This window comes from Prunus dulcis, chromosome 7, assembly GCF_902201215.1.
Source record: "Prunus dulcis chromosome 7, ALMONDv2, whole genome shotgun sequence".
NCBI classification, from domain to species: Eukaryota; Viridiplantae; Streptophyta; class Magnoliopsida; order Rosales; family Rosaceae; genus Prunus; species Prunus dulcis.
In genome coordinates, this window is record NC_047656.1 from 13827005 (window position 1) to 13847489 (window position 20485).

Here is a 20485-nt window from a genome sequence, read left to right on the forward strand (position 1 = left end):
AACTCTTTTTGCAAGCTCTCTATTATGTTTGTTGAGTTTCTTAGAGGCAGCCAACCGATCATCATACTTTTCCAGCACATAGTCAATATTTGGTTCTCTATTATTCACATTGTTTTGCTGTGCCTCATCCAAGCTGATTGTGGTGATTAACGCAATGGTATTTTCTTCATTTTCTGATTCTGGGTCACTGTCACTCCAGGTTACATTATATGTGCTTTGACTTTTCCATTTTGCTTCTTTTGTCTGTTGGCACATTCAGAGGCAATATGTCCATACCCTTTGCATTCAAAGCACTTGACTCTCTCTCTAGTGTTTTTCTTCTCAGTGAACCTGCGAGATTTTAAATTACCATAAGTATAATCACCATGCTTAATTTTTGAATTTATACCTGGGTGATTTCTTGAAGTGACTTCTGGAATTTTGATTTTTGAAAAACTTCTTGAATTGTCGTGAAAGATAAGCAAATTCCAAATTCCTCTCCATTGAATTCTTTTGATTGGTGTTCACTATCTGTAATTGTCAATTACTTTGAGAGAAATGCTTTTACTCTTTTTAGGAGCTAGGTGCTTCATCTCTTAGGTTTGAAGTGCCCTTTGAGTTCAAGAACTTTCAAAGTGTTCAAGTGATCTTTGTTTGAAAACGTTGAGGCAAGGACCTTAAAATCTTTTCACCCCCTATCTTTTGAAATTTTTTTCACCTAAACTTGAACATGCATTCACAAGGATGTAAAGTTTAACATAAAATTCAGAAAAAGTTTCCTTCTCATCCATCATGATTGTCTCAAACTATAAAGTGTGCATTTGATGCTTGGCTCCCTTGATAGTATCTATTCCTTCATGAGTGACCTGCAAAATATCCTAAGCCTCCTTGGAAGTATCACAGCCAGATATATATTCAAATTGATCGGAAGAGACAGTAGTAAATATAGCATTTAACTCCTTCTGATTATTAGTGTTGTGTGTGACTTCTGCAGTGGTCCACTCTTCTCTAGTTTTGGGAACTATGGTTTCTTCATCCCCTTTTCTGATCTTCTTTGTGGGTTTAGGAAATCCATGAACCACTGTATTCCATACACGTCTAAGGACAAGAGAAACGACTTCATTTTAGCCTTCTAAGCACCATAGTTGTTGCCATCGAAATATGGTGGATGTACAATTGAGCCCGCTGCACGATCTATCCTATAGTATGTCGGATCTTGTTGAGTGTGTTCAGCAAACTGCTCTGATGCCAACATAAATTACCTTTAGGATGAGTAAAAATGCTTAGAGGGAGGTGAATAGGCTAATTCGATATTATTAACAATAAATTAAAATAGACTTTCGAAGCAGGATTGATATGGCTTACCAATCCTGAAATGTGAAGAGCTTACAGTAAAGGAACACGCAAATATTTATTTTATGTGGTAAAGCCCCACTTATGAGGAAAATCCACAGGACTCCTTAGTCCAAAACAAATCCGCTATAGAATGAAGATTACAAGAAGTACTCACACACTTATCCTAGGCGTAATCTTGATAAAGTTTATCGACTTCTTCGTAACTCAACTTCTGTCACGGGATGATCTTCGACACTCCGTATGTTGAACTGGTCGCGATTGCTTCAAGCTCGCCGGTGGATAAACACCATAACAGTCTTGGTGCCCTCAACCATATGAGTCATCACCTGCATATGAATACAATATGAATGATGAAAAGATTTGATAAGTCACCAAGTAAACAAGGAGCACTTGATGACTTATTAGAAAAAAATATGCACATCAACTTTCTCTTAAAAATTCAATATGCTCAAAAAACAATATGTCGAAAGCTATGTTTTTCAAAAGAGCGACACATTTCTTTTATGCAAAACTCATTCTCTCTAGTCAGATGGTAACACAAGAGTCCACAACGCTCTTCGATTATGACTCTCAAGTTTAATCCAATATGGGCTCAAGTCAAAGACGTCAAAACAGGAGACTAAATACTATTCAATTATGAATATTAGTTTTGGTTCAATATGGACTCTAAGTGATGAAACCAAATAGCCACTCTTTTGTGGAGAAATAATATCTCCTAAAACAAGTTAAATAGGAGATGAGCATCGTGCATGTCATTATAGGAAACATTAATATTTTAACTTAAATCACAATGGCATGGAAAATTCAACTAGGAATCATATTGTGAATGCATGATTATGTAATTATTTACCTGAAATCAAGTTTCTCATATTGATCAAGTCATGCTTTAAAAATTCGAAATTGAATGTGTTGCACCAAAAATTCTAGTAAACATTATTCACATACGACTTTCCAACCTATGCTAGAGTCTAGGAAATGCCAATACAATTTTCATACTAATAGGGTAGAATTGACATGAGTCACATGCAAGGGCAAAACTAAGAATTTTTTAACGGGTGTGCTGGCTAAAGTTATTAGCTTAAAATTTAATGATTATTTTTTTTGGTACTTACAATTTCTATAGTGTTTATAGAAATAAAAGTAAACATTAAATCATATAAACCAAGCTGTTCATAGCTCCATAGACTAATTTTCAATAAGCTTTAACATAAACCAAATAGGATTTAATACCATAGTGGCTTTGTACTTGTTTATGTTCCTCTTATCAATAAAATACTATCGCTCTTTATCAAAAACAATAAACAAATACATATTAAATGCAACTGAAAAATACATATGATCAGAATGAAAATATGTTCAATAACATAACTGAAAGTGAACCTATTTTAATGTGTATTTTTATTGCTTCCCTCCAACTGAATTATTTATTATTATTATTTTGTTAAAGGGACTTTTTTGGGCTTTAATAAGTTAATATATACTGCGCTAATTGGCGGACTCATGAATTTTTTTGCGGAGGTGCAATTTTGAAAGGCTAAAAGTATTTGTGGATTGAACATCTAAGGCTTTTTACCTAGATTGACCATAGGTCCCTTCATGCATTCATACCATACATGAAAAATTGTTTTGTGTAAAAATATTGACCAAGTATGAAAAATAATTTTTCGGAATAATCATTTTCTCAAGATATTTTTTGGCGGCTTTTATTTCTTACACATCAAATAAGAAAACTTGATTTTATAGGATTTTAGTATGAAGTATATGTTGACTTAATGAGCCATCATTTTTAGCCTAAATCGTATTTTGCACCAGAACTAATTTTTCATATTTTAATTTGATGGGAATTTGATTTTTTAGTATTTTTATTTGAATCCAAATGGATACTTGGTCATATGACTAGTTTACCTCGTTCTCAATCATGATGGATTATAACGGATGTACTAATTCTCTATAGAAATGGCATTTTCTGTAGTGAATACTGTGATAACTTGATTGAATTGATTACACAAAGAACAAATTAGATAGCGCAGAAGATAATGATAACATGATTGAATTGATTACACAAATACATATTTAAATAATTTTTATTTAAAAAAGTTGTATTAGCAATGCATCTAGAGCTACACTGTGTCCACATCCATGAATTCTGAATCATTTCCCATGGCCTCCAAGGTCTCAGCCAAAAGACAAGCTTCAATATCAATACTGCCTTCTTCAACCCCAGCAAACACTGTAATCTTCCCATGTGACTTATTCTCAACACCGTTTCTCACCCCAACTGGCCTTTCCCAACCAAAGTCATTGCCATTCACATTGAACCTCGGCGAGCTGCTTGTGACTAAAGCATTAGCAGCCATATTGTCTTCTGTAAGCAACTTGGGCTCTTGCACCCAACACTCCAAGAAGCTTCTCAGTTTCTCTTCTGTTTGCAAAGCCACCATGTTGTTCATTTCCCAAGCCACAAAACCAAGCCCACGTTCCAGAACCTCCCCAGCTTTCATGGTCACTGTCCTTGACTATAATTGCAAGAGAAAGAAACTAAAAATCAAGCAGCTAGACTGGCCGTGAACTCTGCGTCGTGTGCCAAAGCTTGTAGTGTCTGAGGCAAAAGGCAAGCTTCAAAATCAATACTTCCATCTTCAGCCCCAGGAAACACAGTCAACTTCCCATCAAATTTGTTCCCAACGCCACTTCGAACAGCCAGAGGCCGTCCCCAACCAAAGTCGTTGCCAAACACATTGAACCGCGGTGAGCTTCCTGTCAACAAAGAGTTGCTTGCCAAGCCATCAAGCTTTGGCACTTTAGGATCTTTTATCCAACCCTCCAACAGCTTCCTTACATCTTGTTCTGTTTGTGAAGAAATCGTCTTGTTCATTTCCCAAGCCGCCCAGCCTAGTCCGCGCTCAAGCAACTCGCCTACTGTGGATGTTACTATGCCGAATAGAACAGCATTTCCAAGGTATTGGTCTGGCAATGGTGGCTGTAATCTCTGCCTCATGCCCACTAACACTTTGTACTGGGTCTCTTGATCAGTTTCGAGACGCTGGTTGCGGGTCACGGACACCCAAAGATGAGCCAAGAGTGCTTGAAGGGATGAGATCCTGGTGGTGCCCATTTCGGCATTGGCTTTCGCTTTGAGCTGTGCAATTTTTTGCTTGGAAAAATGGAACACTCTTTGTTGAAGAAGGGGTGCTAAAAACCTAATTTTCGGGATTTTGTTTTGAAAGTTTGGAAGGCGAACCGGGAGATCAATGATGCCGTTGAGAAAATCGCGGCCAAAAGCAGGAGGAGGTTGCAAAATTTTGCCACAATTGGTACTACCACGTCGAGAGATTTCAGACCAAGTGTTGAAGAAATGCCAGAATGATGACCCATCAACAACAGAGTGGTTCATTGTGCAACCTATGAAAATGCCATCAACCAACTCAGTTATTTGAACTGCAAGCAGGGGTTTGGATCCACTGCCTTCGTAGTTCAAAACCCCATTCATCAGAAAGAATGAGTGAACAATGTCATCAGGAACCAAAACAGAGTCAAGGATATCGGCCACCGTGACACCATCGGCAACTGCATGGACAAACTCAGCTCCGGCGCCATTGCAGTCGACGGAGAAAGAGGTGGTGTTGTCGTCCTCATTTTCGGTAATTGCAAGACGGCCAGCAAGGGGATAGAAGATGTCTAAGGTGAGGGAGAGGGAGTGTTTTAGGTGTTCAGTCAAGCTCGTGATGGGGTCTTGCTCATAGGTGCTGGATTTTGGTTTGTGGAAGAGAAGGCCCTTTTGGATGTGATCTAATAGGATGAGCTGTAGATCCCATGGAGTTAACTCAATCCTCTGAGTAAGTTCATTGTGGAATGTGGGTTGAACAATGGTCGTGGAGATGAAGCGAATGTATCCCATCTAAGATTATTTCTCTAAATTTTAACTGGACACGCTTAACTATTGATTCTTGGCTTGGCTGCATGTAAACTTATATATTTATTTGAACCTATTAGAATGTTATATTGTATTTTCAGATTTACTCTAACTTCACTGTAAAGGAAGAGGAAGAGAAATACAAATTGACTACCATCATGAATATAACCAAAAACAAGGGAATATGCTGAAGGTAAGGAAGATATTTGGAAATGCAAAAGTAATTTTGGAATGACGAATTAGATATTTAAGTATTATAATAATTGTTGACTTCATTCCTTTGGTTATACAAAGGAAGAGCAACGAGGAGTGAAAGGTGTGCTACGATAGGAGAATTTAGAGAAAGCAACGTATCACCGCATCAATTAGTGATACTTTTATTTAAAATTTATCATGTGTCATTTTTAAAAATAATTAAAACTTTAGTTAACAACTGGACACAAAACCCAATTATAACCCTTTGAAATAAAATTTAAAAAAATAAAAAATTATATATAAATAAATAACCGCCCACAATGATAGATCCAGTAATTTTTCAGAAAAGTGACAATATTTAAAGGATAAAAGCTCATAAAAAATTTAGACTACCAAATGCCCTTAAATTTTATAAATACTATTGTCATTCATTATTTATCAAAATTCATTTAAATTATTAATTAATCTAATATAAATTAATATGCATTAATCTAATAAAAATGCATATCAAATTATCAATTAAACAAACAAATTAAAATGCATACCTTGAGTTGTATGCCGTGCAACATCCTCAAGTTTACTACTGATATAAAGAGCTAAATCAGAAACAAATAATAATAAAATATATTATAAAAAAGAAAAGAAAAAAGCTTAAACAAAAAAATATATATATATACATGAGAAGAAATTTTTTTTAAAGAAAAAATTGAAAAAAAGTGATGATATATTGCAAAAGGCCAAAAAAGAGTACAGAAAAAAGCACGTGGCTAAGCGGGCCACATGGCCAAGCAAACATAACAAAAGAAAGCAGGAGGAGACAACAATGCAACTCAAAAAGCCAAGGGATTCTTTTTTGAGATATTTAGTCATATACCTATTTTAGAACTAAAATTATAAATAAACCATATTCCGTTGAATTTCTATAAATAAACTCAAAAAAACCCAAAAAATGATGGCTGGCCCTGTTAAATTTAATTTTGTTATAAAACTAGAGGGAAAATGTAGAGAGAAGTGATATGCTAAAGATAAAGTTTCATCATCTTTATTCTTCCTTAATCTTTGGTAGAACCACCTATTTATAGGCTTACAAGATAGGATATTGAATACCATCATTTACAATATACCTATAGGTTACAAGCACTAATTACAAATACTTAGTGCATAGGTTACATAAAATCCAACGGTAGAATACTAAGAGGTATGGTGGTCATCCACCAACCCATGCATTTACAACACTCCCCCTTGGATGTCCACCATACAATGACATAGTTCCCTCATTAAAAACCTTGCTTGGAAAACCCAGTGGGACAAAACCGAAGTGAAGGGAAAAAGAGTGAAACTTTCTTCTGGATCATTGATATGGTGTTAGATGCGCTTATGTTGCCTCGTTAAAACCTTGCTAGGAAAAACCCAGTGGGACAAAAAACCTAGTCGAAGGGAAAAAGAGTACAACGCGCATATGTCCTACATGTAGTAGAATTGGGATGCTCCCCCTGATTGATATCTCCCCCTGATTAATATCTCCCCTTCTCTGATTTGAGCAATACAAGCAACATTGTCTTCATACATGATCGTCTATCACACTATTCGACCTGTTTTTCACTTTTCAAATGATTGAAATATTTAGGAGCATCAACAACAAATTTAATAGTTAGAATATGTTACAATAATATCAAATTTGAATTCAAAATACTCAAACTTTTAGTCATGAGCTTTGAGGATTTCCATGTACCATATAGTCTTAATAAATATGCATTTAACATATGCTATAAGTTTCACGTTAAAGTAACAACTGCACTTATAGAAATATGGATGCATCTATGATGAGATGGGAGACTAAAACCATGTCTCTCCCAGGAAACCTTATGTCATATTAGTGATCTTATTTCACTTCATAAGCACCAATTCATAACCTTCATACTTAGAATTTGTAATTCGGTGTTTGAGCTATAGGTTCAATATCCCACACTTCATATTTAGTGATAAATGGAATTGCCTATTTCCATTTTTGGCCAATCACTTAACTTGTCGACATTCATGAAACGTGATTTAATATAATCATAGCCCTTGATGATTGTAGTAGCTACTAATAAACCAAATGTATCATCAATTTGTGATCCCACAATTCTCATGGGCATGCGCATGCATAATTTATAAGCATCTCATTGCTTTGGGGTACCAATGCCTATTCAGGGGCTTATGTTGTCATTTGTGAGACAAACATCTCTTTTACAATGAATTATTTAGAATATGTGAATCATAACCTCCTATAGAGCGTTATTTTTTATAGGGCTTGAATTTTTCAAATAATCTCCACTTATGAGGAGTTAAGTCTTTAGAACCTATATTTCTGTCATGCTTCAGGCATGCATTATATATATAGTCACCATGTTAATGGATTGTGATATGAGAATATCAATCCATGTTAGAATATGTACAACTTTTATATGCATTATCCTTTTTGTCAGTCATCAGGGATCGGCTCACGGGTAGCAGTTAACGATATTGTCGCTTTGGGCTGCCCCTCACGCCCTCGGTTTGTTTCGGGAACTCACGAAAGCAATCTGGTGGGTCACCCCCATCCTTGGGATTGCTTTCTGGCTCGCTAACTTCGCAGGTTCTACTGACTAGTGCTCCTCAGGTGAGCTAAAGGCCTCGTGCTAGATGGATGCGGGTGTGCACATATAAGGCACATCACTCCCTCTCCGTTTGGTTGATGTGGGATCTTACAATCCACCCCCCTTAAGAGCTCGACGTCCTCGTCGGCACACTCGCACCACACGACAGAGTGGCTCTGATACCAAATCTTTATTTGTGTCTAATGGACGAACTACCATTGGAGTGCCCAACGAGTGGGAATTATCCATATAAAATCGCTTTAAAAATTTTTCAGTGTAAGCTGATTGATGGACAAGAATTCCATTGGGATGATGCTCGATCTGCAAGCCCAAACAATATTTAGTTTTACCAAGGTCTTTCATCTCAAATTCACACTTTAAATATTCAGCAGTTTTAATGATCTCTTCAGGAGTTCCAATTAAGTTCATGTCGTCGACATACACTGCTACGATTGCAAATCCAGAATTTGATTTCTTTATGAAAACACAAGGACATATGGGATCATTGATGTACCCTTCCTTAATCAAATATTCACTAAGACGGTTGTACCACATTCGTCCGGATTGTTTCAACCCATATAGTGAACGTCTCAACTTAATGGAGTACATGTCCTGTGATTTAGTGTTTGATTCTGCCAACTTGAGTCCTTCTGGGACTTTCATATAAATATTGGCATCTAGCTCCCCATACAAGTATGCAGTAACAACGTCCATAAGACGCATGTCAAGTTTTTCTGAAACTGCAAGACTTATTAAGTAACGGAACGTAATTGCATCCATAACAGGAGAATATTATTTGTGAAATTAAGGAGAAATAAGAGGAAGAAAGAGACTGTATAATATGCTCAAATCAACTTTTATTTGTGAGGATTCTTTGTAATGATATTTGTTGGACAAGACAATATTTTGAGCCTCCTTTAAACAATGTCCTTACAAATTTATAAAACTCTTTTGTGTCATTGTGGAATATGGATTGCCAAGATAATCATGCCACAACATAAAAGTTATCCGGTCAATGAACTTCTGGTTCATGATATTATAATCTTCAACTACTTTAATAGTTGTGTAATATTGGGGCCTCATGAACTTTTGGTTCATGACATCATAAACTTCAACTACTTTAATAGTTCTTTAATAGTTGTGTAATATTGGGGTCTCATGAACTTTTGGTTCATGACATCATAAACTTCAACTACTTTAATAGTTGTGTAATATTGGGGCCTCATGAACTTTTGGTTCATGACATCATAAACTTCCTACCCACAAAAGAAAGTAGGAAGTTTCTCCAATAGACGCCTCTGAGTGTCAATATTGGGGCAAGAGCAATGTCGTGCTGATAACGTGTTATAAAACTAGAGGGAAAATGTAGAGAGAAGTGATATGCTAAAGATAAAGTTTCATCATCTTTATTCTTTCCCTTAATCTTTGGTAGAACCACCTATTTATAGGCTTACAAGATAGGATATTGAATACCATCATTTACAATATACATATAGGTTACAAGCACTAATTACAAATACTTAGTGCATAGGTTACATAAAATCCAACGGTAGAATACTAAGAGGTATGGTGGTCATCCACCAACTCATGCATTTACAACAAATTTTGATTATTAAATTTCTTTGATGTCCTATTAAGTGTTTTGAGATTTTTTATGAGGTTTTGGGATTGAGTTTGTTTTAAGAAATCAATAGTAGTTTTGTAATTTAAAAGAAGTTATAAGCCTTTTTATTATGCTGTAAATGAGTTTTGAGTGTGTTTCTAAAGTCCATTTCATATAGGTTTTTTAATAATTTGAACTCCTATATTGGGTATAATAGTAAATCTCTCTTCTTTTTTTATCCTCTAACTGCTTTGCTTTCAAACTGTGGGAAGATGCTTAGGCATTTTGAGAGTTGGAATATCCAGAATATTTTCAAAGAGAAAAATGGTTTGGCGGATTGCCTTGCCAAATGGAGCCATAATCTAGACTTGGATATTCAGTTTTTTGTTTCAGCTCCTGTCTGGGCTAGCTCTGCGTTAGGTGTTGATTTGTTGGGGGTCACTCGTGGGCGTTTGATTTGCATTGGTTAGGTTTTCTGTTTTTTTGGGGTTTGGCCCCCCATTTTATCCACAAAATAAAAAAAATAAGAACTTGCAAAGACTACGTTACATTAGCACTCCAATCTAAAGCAATAAGGCTTAGAGTAGGGTCTTTAAATTCTGAGGATGTAGATGCCCAAAGCGATGCCCAAAACCTGACTCGGTCCCATAGCTGACCAATCTCATCCCCTTTGAGGATTTCAAAAATTATTCTATTTCTCTCTTCCCAATGACCCAAAAAATGGCCATCAAAGCACAATAGCCCAAGACTGTGCCCTTCTTTTTCCTCCAAAGAACTTCATATCTGACCCCAAGAGCTCACTTGCCCCAATCTGTGCCAACCTCCAGACACAATCTTGCCCACAGAGAGGAGGCCATTGGGCATGACAGGAAGAGAAGAAATAAAATTGAAGGAAAAAAAAAATATATTTGGGACTGGGATTGGGTCTTTAATTAATTTATATTGTTGGGATTGTGATTGTGTATTCACCTCTGCACTGCAGCAAGCAAGAGGAGCGTTGTTCAAGTTTTAGGATTTGAGCTTCAATGAATTTATATTGTTGTTGATATCTTGCAAGAGGACTCCTTCCCAACTGCACCGCGGTTTTTTTGTTTTTTTGTTTCCCTAGACCAAAACGACCTTGTTTTGGCTAGGAGTTTTTAAAAAAGAGGAATAGGCGCTGCGCCTATGCGCAGCAGCGCATCAAACTCAAAATAGAAGCCGCTACGGCATTTCCACAAACACTTGGTGGGCATCTCCATGGCAGACCAGAGGTTCAAATTTTATCAACTCCAAGATGTTTTTCTGCAAGAGGAGATGCATCTCCTTGCGTTTCTGTAAGTTCACCACTACAGTGAATTGGTGGCATCAATTATTAAATCGTGTAATGTATTCACATTGGAATGCGGTTGGGATGTCGTATCTCCTGCAAAAGGACTAAGCATTAATAAAGAAGCACAAATAAAGATAGACTAAAATAAACATGAAAATCTGAGTCAATTCTTCCATGTGCATGGATAAAGAGGTATATTTTATATTATAATACAAGCAATAATTTAAATTATAAGGAGAGATGTTTATTAATTAATCCCATTAGAATTAGGTTGATCATCCAAATAAAGTATTATTAATTAATCTCATTAGGACTAGGCTGACCGACAAATAAATAAAAAGAACTAAACCTCACACCCTACGTGAAAATTATGCATGTCCTCATACTTAATTAAAGCAAACTAAGATAGTCTTCCATTCTCTTTTTGACCTTCTCCCTTTTCCTCATGACATGTGTCACTTCTCATACACTTAAAATAATGACATTAATAAATCAAAAAAACCACCTTTTGTTTTCCAAGTTTACACTTATTAAATGTATTGTCCTTCAATTTATCTAATTTTTCTTACAACTCTATTACCATGTCACATCCCGGGATCAACTCCGCCATAGCACGATATTGTCTAGATCAACTCCGTCATAGCACGATATTGTCCGCTTTGGGCCACCCTCTCTGCCCTCACGGTTTTCTTTCTGAGAACTCACGAGCAATTTCCTAGTGGGTCACCTATCATGGGATTGCTCTACATGTATATCCTTTTCTGATAAGTCTACCTTTAGAATTTTCTTCGTCATTTAATATGAAAATTACATAAAGAAAGAGTGGAAATTCCATACATTATTTCATTGATTAATCTGTCTTCCTCTAGAATTTTCTTCGTCGTTTAATATGAAAATTACATAAAGAAAGAACGGAAATTCCATACATGATTTCATTGACTAATCGGCCTTCCTCTAGAATTTTCTTCATCATTTAATATGAAAATTACATAAAGAAAGAATGAAAATTCTATACATTATTTCATTGACTAATCTGTATTCCTTTTTGTTTGTTCCCCCAATACACGATAGGAATTTATACACATCAATAAGTTCATACATAATAGAAGATTGACATACCAGTTAAAAAAAGGCAGTGTGCATGTAAAAAAGTGAGAAATGTAAAAAGGGGAATACTAGAAAATTGACAGATCACCACCAACCCCACCAACCCTTTTTTTTAGGGTAACATGGTAACATGATATTGTGCATATATAAATTTAGAGTCTATATTTAAATCGCTCGACAAAAAGTTTCAATAATCGAGTCCTGCTTTGCGCAAGAGTAAAAAATGGGAAACGTTCGCTTCATCTCCACCACTACAGTTCAACCCACAGCCCACAACGGTGAGTTCACTCGTAGAATTGAGTTAACTCCATGGGATCTGCAACTCCTCCTGGTAGATCAAGTCCAAAAAGGCCTTCTTTTCCACAAACCTTTTTCCACTTATGAGAATGAAGACCTAAAGAACGGTTTGGTCGAACACCTAAAGTCCTCTCTCTCCCTCACATTGGATATCTTCTATCCCCTTGCTGGCCGTCTTGCCATCACTGAACATGAAGACGACAACAGCTCCTCTTTCTCCGTCGACTGCAATGGGGCCGGAGCAGGGTTTGTCCATGCAGTTGCCGATGGTGTCACGGTGGCCGATATCCTCGACCCAGTTCTGGTCCCTGATGACATTGTCTACAGCCTCTTTACCATGAACGGGGTTTTGAACTACGAAAGCGTGTCGAATCCCTTGCTCGCAGTGCAAGTAACTGAGCTGGTTGATGGCATTTTCATAGGTTGCACAATGAACCACTGCGTTGTTGATGGGTCAATATTCTGGCGTTTCTTCAATACTTGGTCTGAAATCTCTCGAGTTCACGGTTTTGGTAAGATTTCTCAACCTCCTCTCATTTTCGGCCGCGAGTTTCTTGATGGCATCATCAATCTCCCAGTTCGTATTCCCTTCTTCCACAATCAGATCCCTGACAAATTTCTACCACCGGGGCCCCTTCAACAAAGAATGTTTCATTTTCCAAAAGAAAAACTTGCACAACTCAAAGCCAAAGCCAATGCCGAGATGGGCACCACCAAAATCTCATCCCTTCAAGCACTCTTGGCTCATCTCTGGGTCTGCATAACCCGCAACAGACGTCTCAGCCCTGATCAGGAGACCAAATACCTCTTATTGGTAGGCCTGAGGCAAAGATTTCAGCCATTACCTGAAGAATACCTTGGAAATGCGGTTCTATTCGGCACGGTGACGTCCACTGTAGGTGATTTGCTCAAGCAGGGACTAGGCTGGGCGGCTCTGGAGATGAACAAAATGATCGCTTCCAAGACAGAACAAGAAGTTCGAAAGCATTTAGAGGAATGGGTAAAGAGTCCCAAACTGAACAAAATGGGTACCTTGTCAGTCAACTCATTGGCCACTGGAAGCTCACCGCGGTTCAATGTGTTTGGCAATGACTTTGGCTGGGGAAGGCCTCTGGCTGTAAGAAGTGGTGCTGGGAACAAGTTTGACGGGAAGTTGACGGTGTTTCCTGGGGCTGAAGATGGAAGCATTGATTTTGAAGCTTGCCTTTCGTCTCAAACACTGCAAGCTTTGGCACAGGACGCTGAGTTTATGGACAGTGTGGCTTAGAGAGAAAATTAGGGACTCCAATAACCTATTAAGTGAATTAATAATAAAGTTTCCATGTCTTTGACTGATTTGTTGGTTTCTAATTGTGCTCATGTTTTATCTACTAGTCCATTCAAAGCCCCGGTGGTTTAGATTAGTTCTCTTGTTTTATTAAATAGTTTGTGTTAAAAAGTAATTATGATTAAGAACAGCCAGTGTTTGCAACAGGGAATTCAAATAACACTTCGGTAGTCTGTCGGTGAAAATTCCAATGACACTTCGATTGTCTGTTGGTGAGAAAACCCACACTTCCCTTTCTAACTTACACAAAAAAAGAAAAAGCTAGTCCCCCATGTGAATAAATTATCTCCCTGTGAGAATGTGAAGGTAAAAAAGTCATATATTAGAAAATTGAGAAATTTAACAAAGGCTTATAAGGAGTTGAACTACTCGTTTTATTGCCAATTTATTTTAGGATAGAATCTCAACTTTTTTCATGATATCAAAACGAGTTAATCCACGTGTGAAAGCCCAAACGGGGCACGTGAATGGTTGTACCCTTTTATCATCATGACATTAGTCAGTCTCCACTCACCACCTACTCTTCAAAGAGACGATCCTTGTTTGATACGATGAGAACACATTCCTGATGTTAGATAGTAATAATAATATAAATAAAATACATTATTGATGTGATGAGGCCAAATAATTTATTTATAAATTTTTAAAAGAAAATTAGGTTTGGATCCTATTGGATGTTTGTATCGCCATCGGAATCGCAACAACCTTGTCGGTGTTGAATCTCTCCATCTAAAATAAAGTCATATATCGTTGCTTGAATATTTTTGACCTCATATTGGGAGCAGTTTGAAATCATTGAAAATAGCAGTGGCCCCTTGTCACCAACTCTTCAATCAGACATTTGTTAAAGTAATGAAAAAGTCATAATAATTTTATATAAAGAAAATCACGTTTAGCTATTTATTACCATCAGATTCACCAGCTTAAACATTTAAACGCAGTGCTGTCCAAATTGGGGAAAAATGACTCAGATTCGGCATATCTCCACAAGTACCATCCAACCAACAATTGAGAATGATCACTTAGCTCGTAGAATTCAGTTAACTCCATGTGATCTGCAGCTCATCCGAATCTATTACAACCAAAAGGGACTTCTTTTCCACAAACCAGCAGATCAAGAACAGAGCAACAACTTGGTACAACACCTAAAAGCCTCCCTTTCCCGCACCTTGAACATCTTCTACCCACTTGCTGGCCGCCTAGCCCCGATCGAAAATGAAGATAACAACACCACATGTTTTTTCATCAACTGTAATGGCGCCGGAGCCCAGTTTGTCCACGCAACTGCTGACTGTGTCAAAGTGGCCGATATCCTTGACCCTCTTTGCATTCCTGATGAAATTGTGTACCACCTCTTTCCCTTGAATGCAGTTCGGAACTATGAAGGCATTTCGAAACCATTGCTTGCGGCGCAAGTAACTCAACTGGTTGATGGCATCTTTATCGGTTGCAGCATAAACCACGCGGTTGTGGATGGTACTTCTTTCTGGCATTTCTTCAATACTTGGTCTGAAATCTCTCGTGCTGGCTCTAATAACATTTCTCAACCTCCTCCCTTTTTTGGTCGCCAATTTTTTGACAGCGTAATTGATCTCCCGGTTCAGTTACCCTTCTCCTATGGTGAAATTACAAGGAAGCATGTTAGGAGGTCTTCAGAGTCATTGCAAAGGGTACTCTTTCATTTTTCAAAACAAAAGGTAGCAGAGCTCAAATCCAAGGCCAATGCTGAGATTGGCATCAATAACATCTCATCCCTCCAAGCCCTCATGGCTCATCTATGGCGGGCTGCAACCCGTAGTAGACATCTCAACCCTGATCAAGAGGTTATTTATCGGGTTATGGTGGGATTGAGGCAAAGATTGAAGCCACCATTGCCAGAAGAATACCTCGGGAATGCGGTTAAAGCGGTTCTTGTCAAGTCCACTGCTGGAGAGCTTCTACATCATGGACTAGGCTGGGCGGCTTTACAAATAAACGAACAGATTGCTTCCCTAACAGCTGACGAAGCGAGGAAGTCCTTGGACGAATGGGTGAAAACCCCAATATTTGTTTCAAATATAAGTAATATTTCAACAAGTTCTGCATTGCTTACAGGAAGCTCGCCGCGGTTTAACGTATTTGGGAATGATTTTGGGTGGGGGAGGCCACTTGCTGTGCGAAGCGGAGCGGCAGACAAAACAAATGGGAGGCTAACAGTGTTTCCTGGGGCTGAAGAAGGAAGTATTGATGTTGAAGCTTGCCTTTTTCCAGAGGCTCTACAAGCTATGAAGGACGACAAAGAGTTTATGGAGGTCGTGCTACATCAGGGCTGGTCTATTGATTTTGAAGGCCCGGGCAAAAATAAAAGTTGAGTTTATTGATTAAAGTTGCCAGTATTTCTATTTGTGTTTATTAATTTATATTAATTTTATGTGAATTTGTTATTATATTTGATTATTACAATTCCATTAAGAATTATTATTATCTTTAAATTCGTATTTCCGATTGTTCTGCCAACAAAGTGTATATGAGCAGATGGCACAAGAAGTGGCTGATAACCAACATAGCCAAGGGCTTACTAAAAGCAACAAAAACAAAGCCTTCAATTTGAGCTTAAAAAATCAACAATCTTCGTACCGGCACAAATACAAAGTGTCCAAGGGCAGCTCACAGAAAGTAGACATTGATCAAGTCCGGCAATACTCGAACTTGCAACAAGAAGTACTTTGACCAGAATAATATGATTGTGTTCTACAAAATCAATGAACATGGTTCTTCAAGAAAATACTAAAATTTCAATAATTCAATTGAATGGTCAAATGATATTGGATTCAAGTGATTTTTTGTAGAAATAATTTTTGAATGAATATCTACAAAATAGATGGTTAGAATTAGTAAAATACATACATAATGAGCCATACAAAAGTGTGCCTTAAATAAGCATATAAAAAAAAAGCCTAATCTCATAAGATTAAAATAAAATATAAAAAAGCCTAATCTCATGAGATTCGGGTTCGCTCGAGCATCGCAATGGTGCAGGTAAGGTTAGGTGGTGGGATGCAGTGAGCTGATCTGTTTGGGACTTGAGGGGAATTAATCAACATTATGTTTTTCAATGCATTCAGTGATGCAGCTCATCATTTGGGACAATGCCCCAGTAGTCAATAGATTATCTCGCTGGTTTATATATTTTTCTTTACTACTGTTTATTATATTATTATTATGTTTTTGAAAAACACCCATGCTTACATGACCTTTTAGCAAAAAAAACACCCATCCTACTTAAAATAAATTATGTGCGTATCTGCTATTGATTTTATGCGTTGAGCCATGAGCCAGTTTGAGTATAATGGAAATGCCATAGCCTTTCATAATGAGTACCACATTCCATCACAATCATCAAAAGCTTCTATTGATGCTCAAAAATGGTTCAGCCAAGATTGAGTCCAACTTAGTGATGAGGTGTGATGGATGATGGGTGAAGGTGAGGACCTTCAGCATGTGTGTAAAGATTAGGGCAAACAGTAAATATACGGAAGACGAGATATACGTGGTTCACCCTTAATAAATGAGCTACGTCCACGAAGAAGTATATTCTCATTATGATAATAATGTGTATTTATATTTGTACATGGAGTTAGACCCAAAGATAAAGATAACAAGTGAGAAGCCCAGCCCAGTGATCCCTTCCCAAGTGGAGAGTGGTCTCATTTTATAGATGAGGGGCACTTCTTGTAGTCTTCCAATGTGGGACTCTTTGCCTTGCTTAGAGTTGTGACTTATGATAAAGCTTCTTTGGCTAAGATGATGACCTCTCAAAGCATGGTACGTTGATAATCTAGCCTAACCAGTTGCTCGGTTAGTCACAGAACAAACAGTAGTTCCCCAAGTTCGTGAGTAAGAATGTACTTCTTAGTTGGGGACTTGTAATTTTAAGTGCACTGGCCGAGTAACACCACAGCTCATCTTTCAAGCTGTATAGTGCATTACCCATAGTCCCCTAAGTCCCTGGGTAAGTCCTTACTGTGTTATGTAAGGGTACCAAAAGGCATGAAGGGCATGGGGTGATGAGGGGGGGTGTTGAAGGTACAAGACTTGCATGTCGCAAGATAATGTGCTCAGGCATTGGGGTGCTAAAGGCAATGGGGGTTGCCGAATGCACAAAACTTGCATGTTGCAAGGCAATGTGCTTAGGCACGAGGGTGCCGAAGGCACAAATCTTGTATGTCGCAGGGCGATATGCATAGGCACGATGATGCCAAAGACAAAGGGGATCCCGAAGGCACAAAACTTGCATGTTGCAAGGTAATGTGCTTAGGCACAGGGGTGCAGAAGGCAAGGGCACAAGGCTTACATGTTGCAAAGGCGATGTACCTAGGCATGAGGGTGCCAAAGGCAAAGAGGATGCCTAGGGCACAAGGCTTGCATGTTGCAAGGGCTATGTGCCTAGGCTCGAAGGTGCCGAAGGCAAAGGGGATGCCGAAGGAAGACACTTCTGAAGCAGCCAGCCACCTGCCGAAGTTTCTAACTACCGAACCTAATCTCCAGGGACACGTGTCACCACCAGAGCAAGCTGTACAAGTCCCACATCAAAAAACTATGAGATGGAGACTCCCCATCACCTATAAAAGAATACTACTTTTTTCTTAGAAGGGGACTGGCTTTTCAGGACTTTCTTCTGGTCTCCAGATCTTAGGTCTGGATCCTTGGGCTTTGGATTGCTAGCTCTGGCCTTAGGCCTTCTTCCATTTATCTTTGGGTCTAATCCCTATGTACAAATGTAAACAAACATTATCATAATGTGAACATCCTTCTCCGTGGACGTAGCCCATCATTCAGGTTAACCCCGTATACATTGTCTTCTGCATGCCTATTTAGTTTATTTACCTTGACTACCGAAGGCACTTGTACATGCTAAAGACCCATGTCTTCACACATCATCCACCATTCCACCAACTACCGAACGGTAGCCATGCCTCTGGTTTTCTCAAGACACCTATACTTTGTCTTGCTTGCAAACGGTTTCCAAACGACGACGCCATCAATTCAAAACAACACCGAACTGGTCACTCTGTAACAGAGAAAAAGGAGAAACGGCATCGATATACATCTCATCGAGTGAAAAGCCGAAAGCATAGTTCCACCGCTTCCGCACGGATGCCATCCGGCACCTATCTACCAATTTTATCAAGACCAATGTCTTATTGCAGTGCTAAATAATGGCGCCGGTACTTCCGAAACATTATTTGCACGGTTCAATGGTTTCGCTGACAAGTGTTTCTTTATAATTGTTGATTGGCAATCCAAGAGCTTGTTGGAGCCGGTCGCCTTCCCCATCAAGAGCCCCCAAATCAATTATATCAGATCTCTTATTCACTTACCTTTCGGTAGGAAAACAAAGAAAAGGAAATGTCAAACAACAAGCCACGATCAAATTGTCAACCTCCCATGGTTTTCAATCGGCAACTTCAAACAATCAAGAACTAGAGGAGCTACGAATCAGGATATTAACCTGCCATTTGGTAGGAAATGGCTTCCTCCTTCACCTGCCTTACGACATGCAAACTTTGTGTATTTGGCAACCCCCTTCACCTTCGGCACCTCGTGCCTAGCCACATTGCCTTGTGACATGCAAGTTTTGTGTCTCATTTGGCATCCTTTTTGCCTTCAGCACCCTCGTGCCTAGCCATATTACCTTGCAACATGCAAGCTTTGTGTCCCTTTCGACATCCTATTTGCCTTCGGCACCCTCGTGCCTAGCCAGATCGCCCTGTGACATGCAAGCTTTGTGTCCCCTTCGGCATCTCTCCACCTTTGGCACCCTCATGCTTAACCACATTGCCTTGCAACATGCAAGCTTTGTGTCTCATTCGTCAACCCCTTTTGCCTTCGGCACCCTCTTGCCTAGGCACATCGCCTTCCTCGTGCCGATGCACATCACCTTGAGCCTTTGGCACCCTCATACCTAGGAAAATCGCCTTGCGACATGCAAGTTTTATACCTTCAGCACCTTATCTACGACATGCAAGTCTTATACCTTCAACATCCCGCCCTTTGGCGTACTATGATGCCCCTCAGCACCCTTACATAACAAAATAGGGACTTGCAAACCACTTGGCTTTTTGTTGTAAGTTCCTTCCCTCCAATGTCCTTCTTACCAGGGGACTTGGGGACCTATAGGTAGTGCACTATACAGCTTGAAAGATGAACTGTGGTGTTGCTCGGCCAGTGCACTTAAAATTACAAGTCCCCAATCAAGAAGGACGTTCTTACTCGTGAACTTGCGGAACTACTATTGGTACTGTAACTGACCAAGCAAATAGCTAGGCTAGATCATCCACTTATGCTTTGAGATGTCATCACCTTCCAACATGCCGAATGAAGACACTTTCAAAGCAGCCGGCCACCTGCCAAAGAAAGACACTTCCAAAGCAGCCAGCCACCTGCCGAAGCTTTTAACTGCCAAACCTAATCTCTAGGGACACGTGTCACCACCAGAGCAAGCTACACAAGTATCACATCGAAAAACTATGAGATGGAGACTCCCCATAGCCATAAAAGAAGACAACTCTTTTCTTAGAAAGGGACTGGCTCTTCAGGACTCTCTTCTAATCTCTAGATCTTGGGTCTGGATCTTTGGGCTTCGGATTCCTAGCTCCGGCCCTAGGCCTTCTTCCATTTATCTTTAGGTCTAACCCCCGTGTACAAATGTAAACAAACATTATCATAATGAGAACATCCTTCTCCGTGGACGTAACCCATCATTCGGGTGAACCACATATACTTTGTCTTATGCATG

General features: G+C 38.7%; 3 protein-coding genes across 3 annotated transcripts; 2 read left to right on the plus strand and 1 right to left on the minus strand.

The window, feature by feature from the left end:
• Positions 1 to 3455: 3455 nt before the first annotated feature.
• On the minus strand, positions 3456 to 5266 carry LOC117635037 (uncharacterized acetyltransferase At3g50280-like). The gene is made up of 2 exons (XM_034369365.1): positions 4268 to 5266; positions 3456 to 3851 (listed from the first exon to the last, which is right to left on the minus strand). The coding sequence occupies exons 1-2, from the start codon at positions 5231 to 5233 to the stop codon at positions 3456 to 3458; spliced, it is 1362 nt and encodes a 453-aa protein (XP_034225256.1). The 5' UTR covers positions 5234 to 5266.
• Positions 5267 to 12268: 7002 nt separating this feature from the next.
• LOC117633550 (uncharacterized acetyltransferase At3g50280-like) lies at positions 12269 to 13717 on the plus strand. The gene has a single exon (XM_034367189.1). The coding sequence runs from the start codon at positions 12307 to 12309 to the stop codon at positions 13645 to 13647; it is 1341 nt and encodes a 446-aa protein (XP_034223080.1). The 5' UTR covers positions 12269 to 12306; the 3' UTR covers positions 13648 to 13717.
• Positions 13718 to 14669: 952 nt separating this feature from the next.
• On the plus strand, positions 14670 to 16058 carry LOC117635416 (uncharacterized acetyltransferase At3g50280-like). The gene has a single exon (XM_034369743.1). It carries the CDS (start codon positions 14670 to 14672, stop codon positions 16056 to 16058), a length of 1389 nt encoding a protein of 462 aa, XP_034225634.1.
• The last annotated feature ends 4427 nt before the right edge of the window (positions 16059 to 20485 follow it).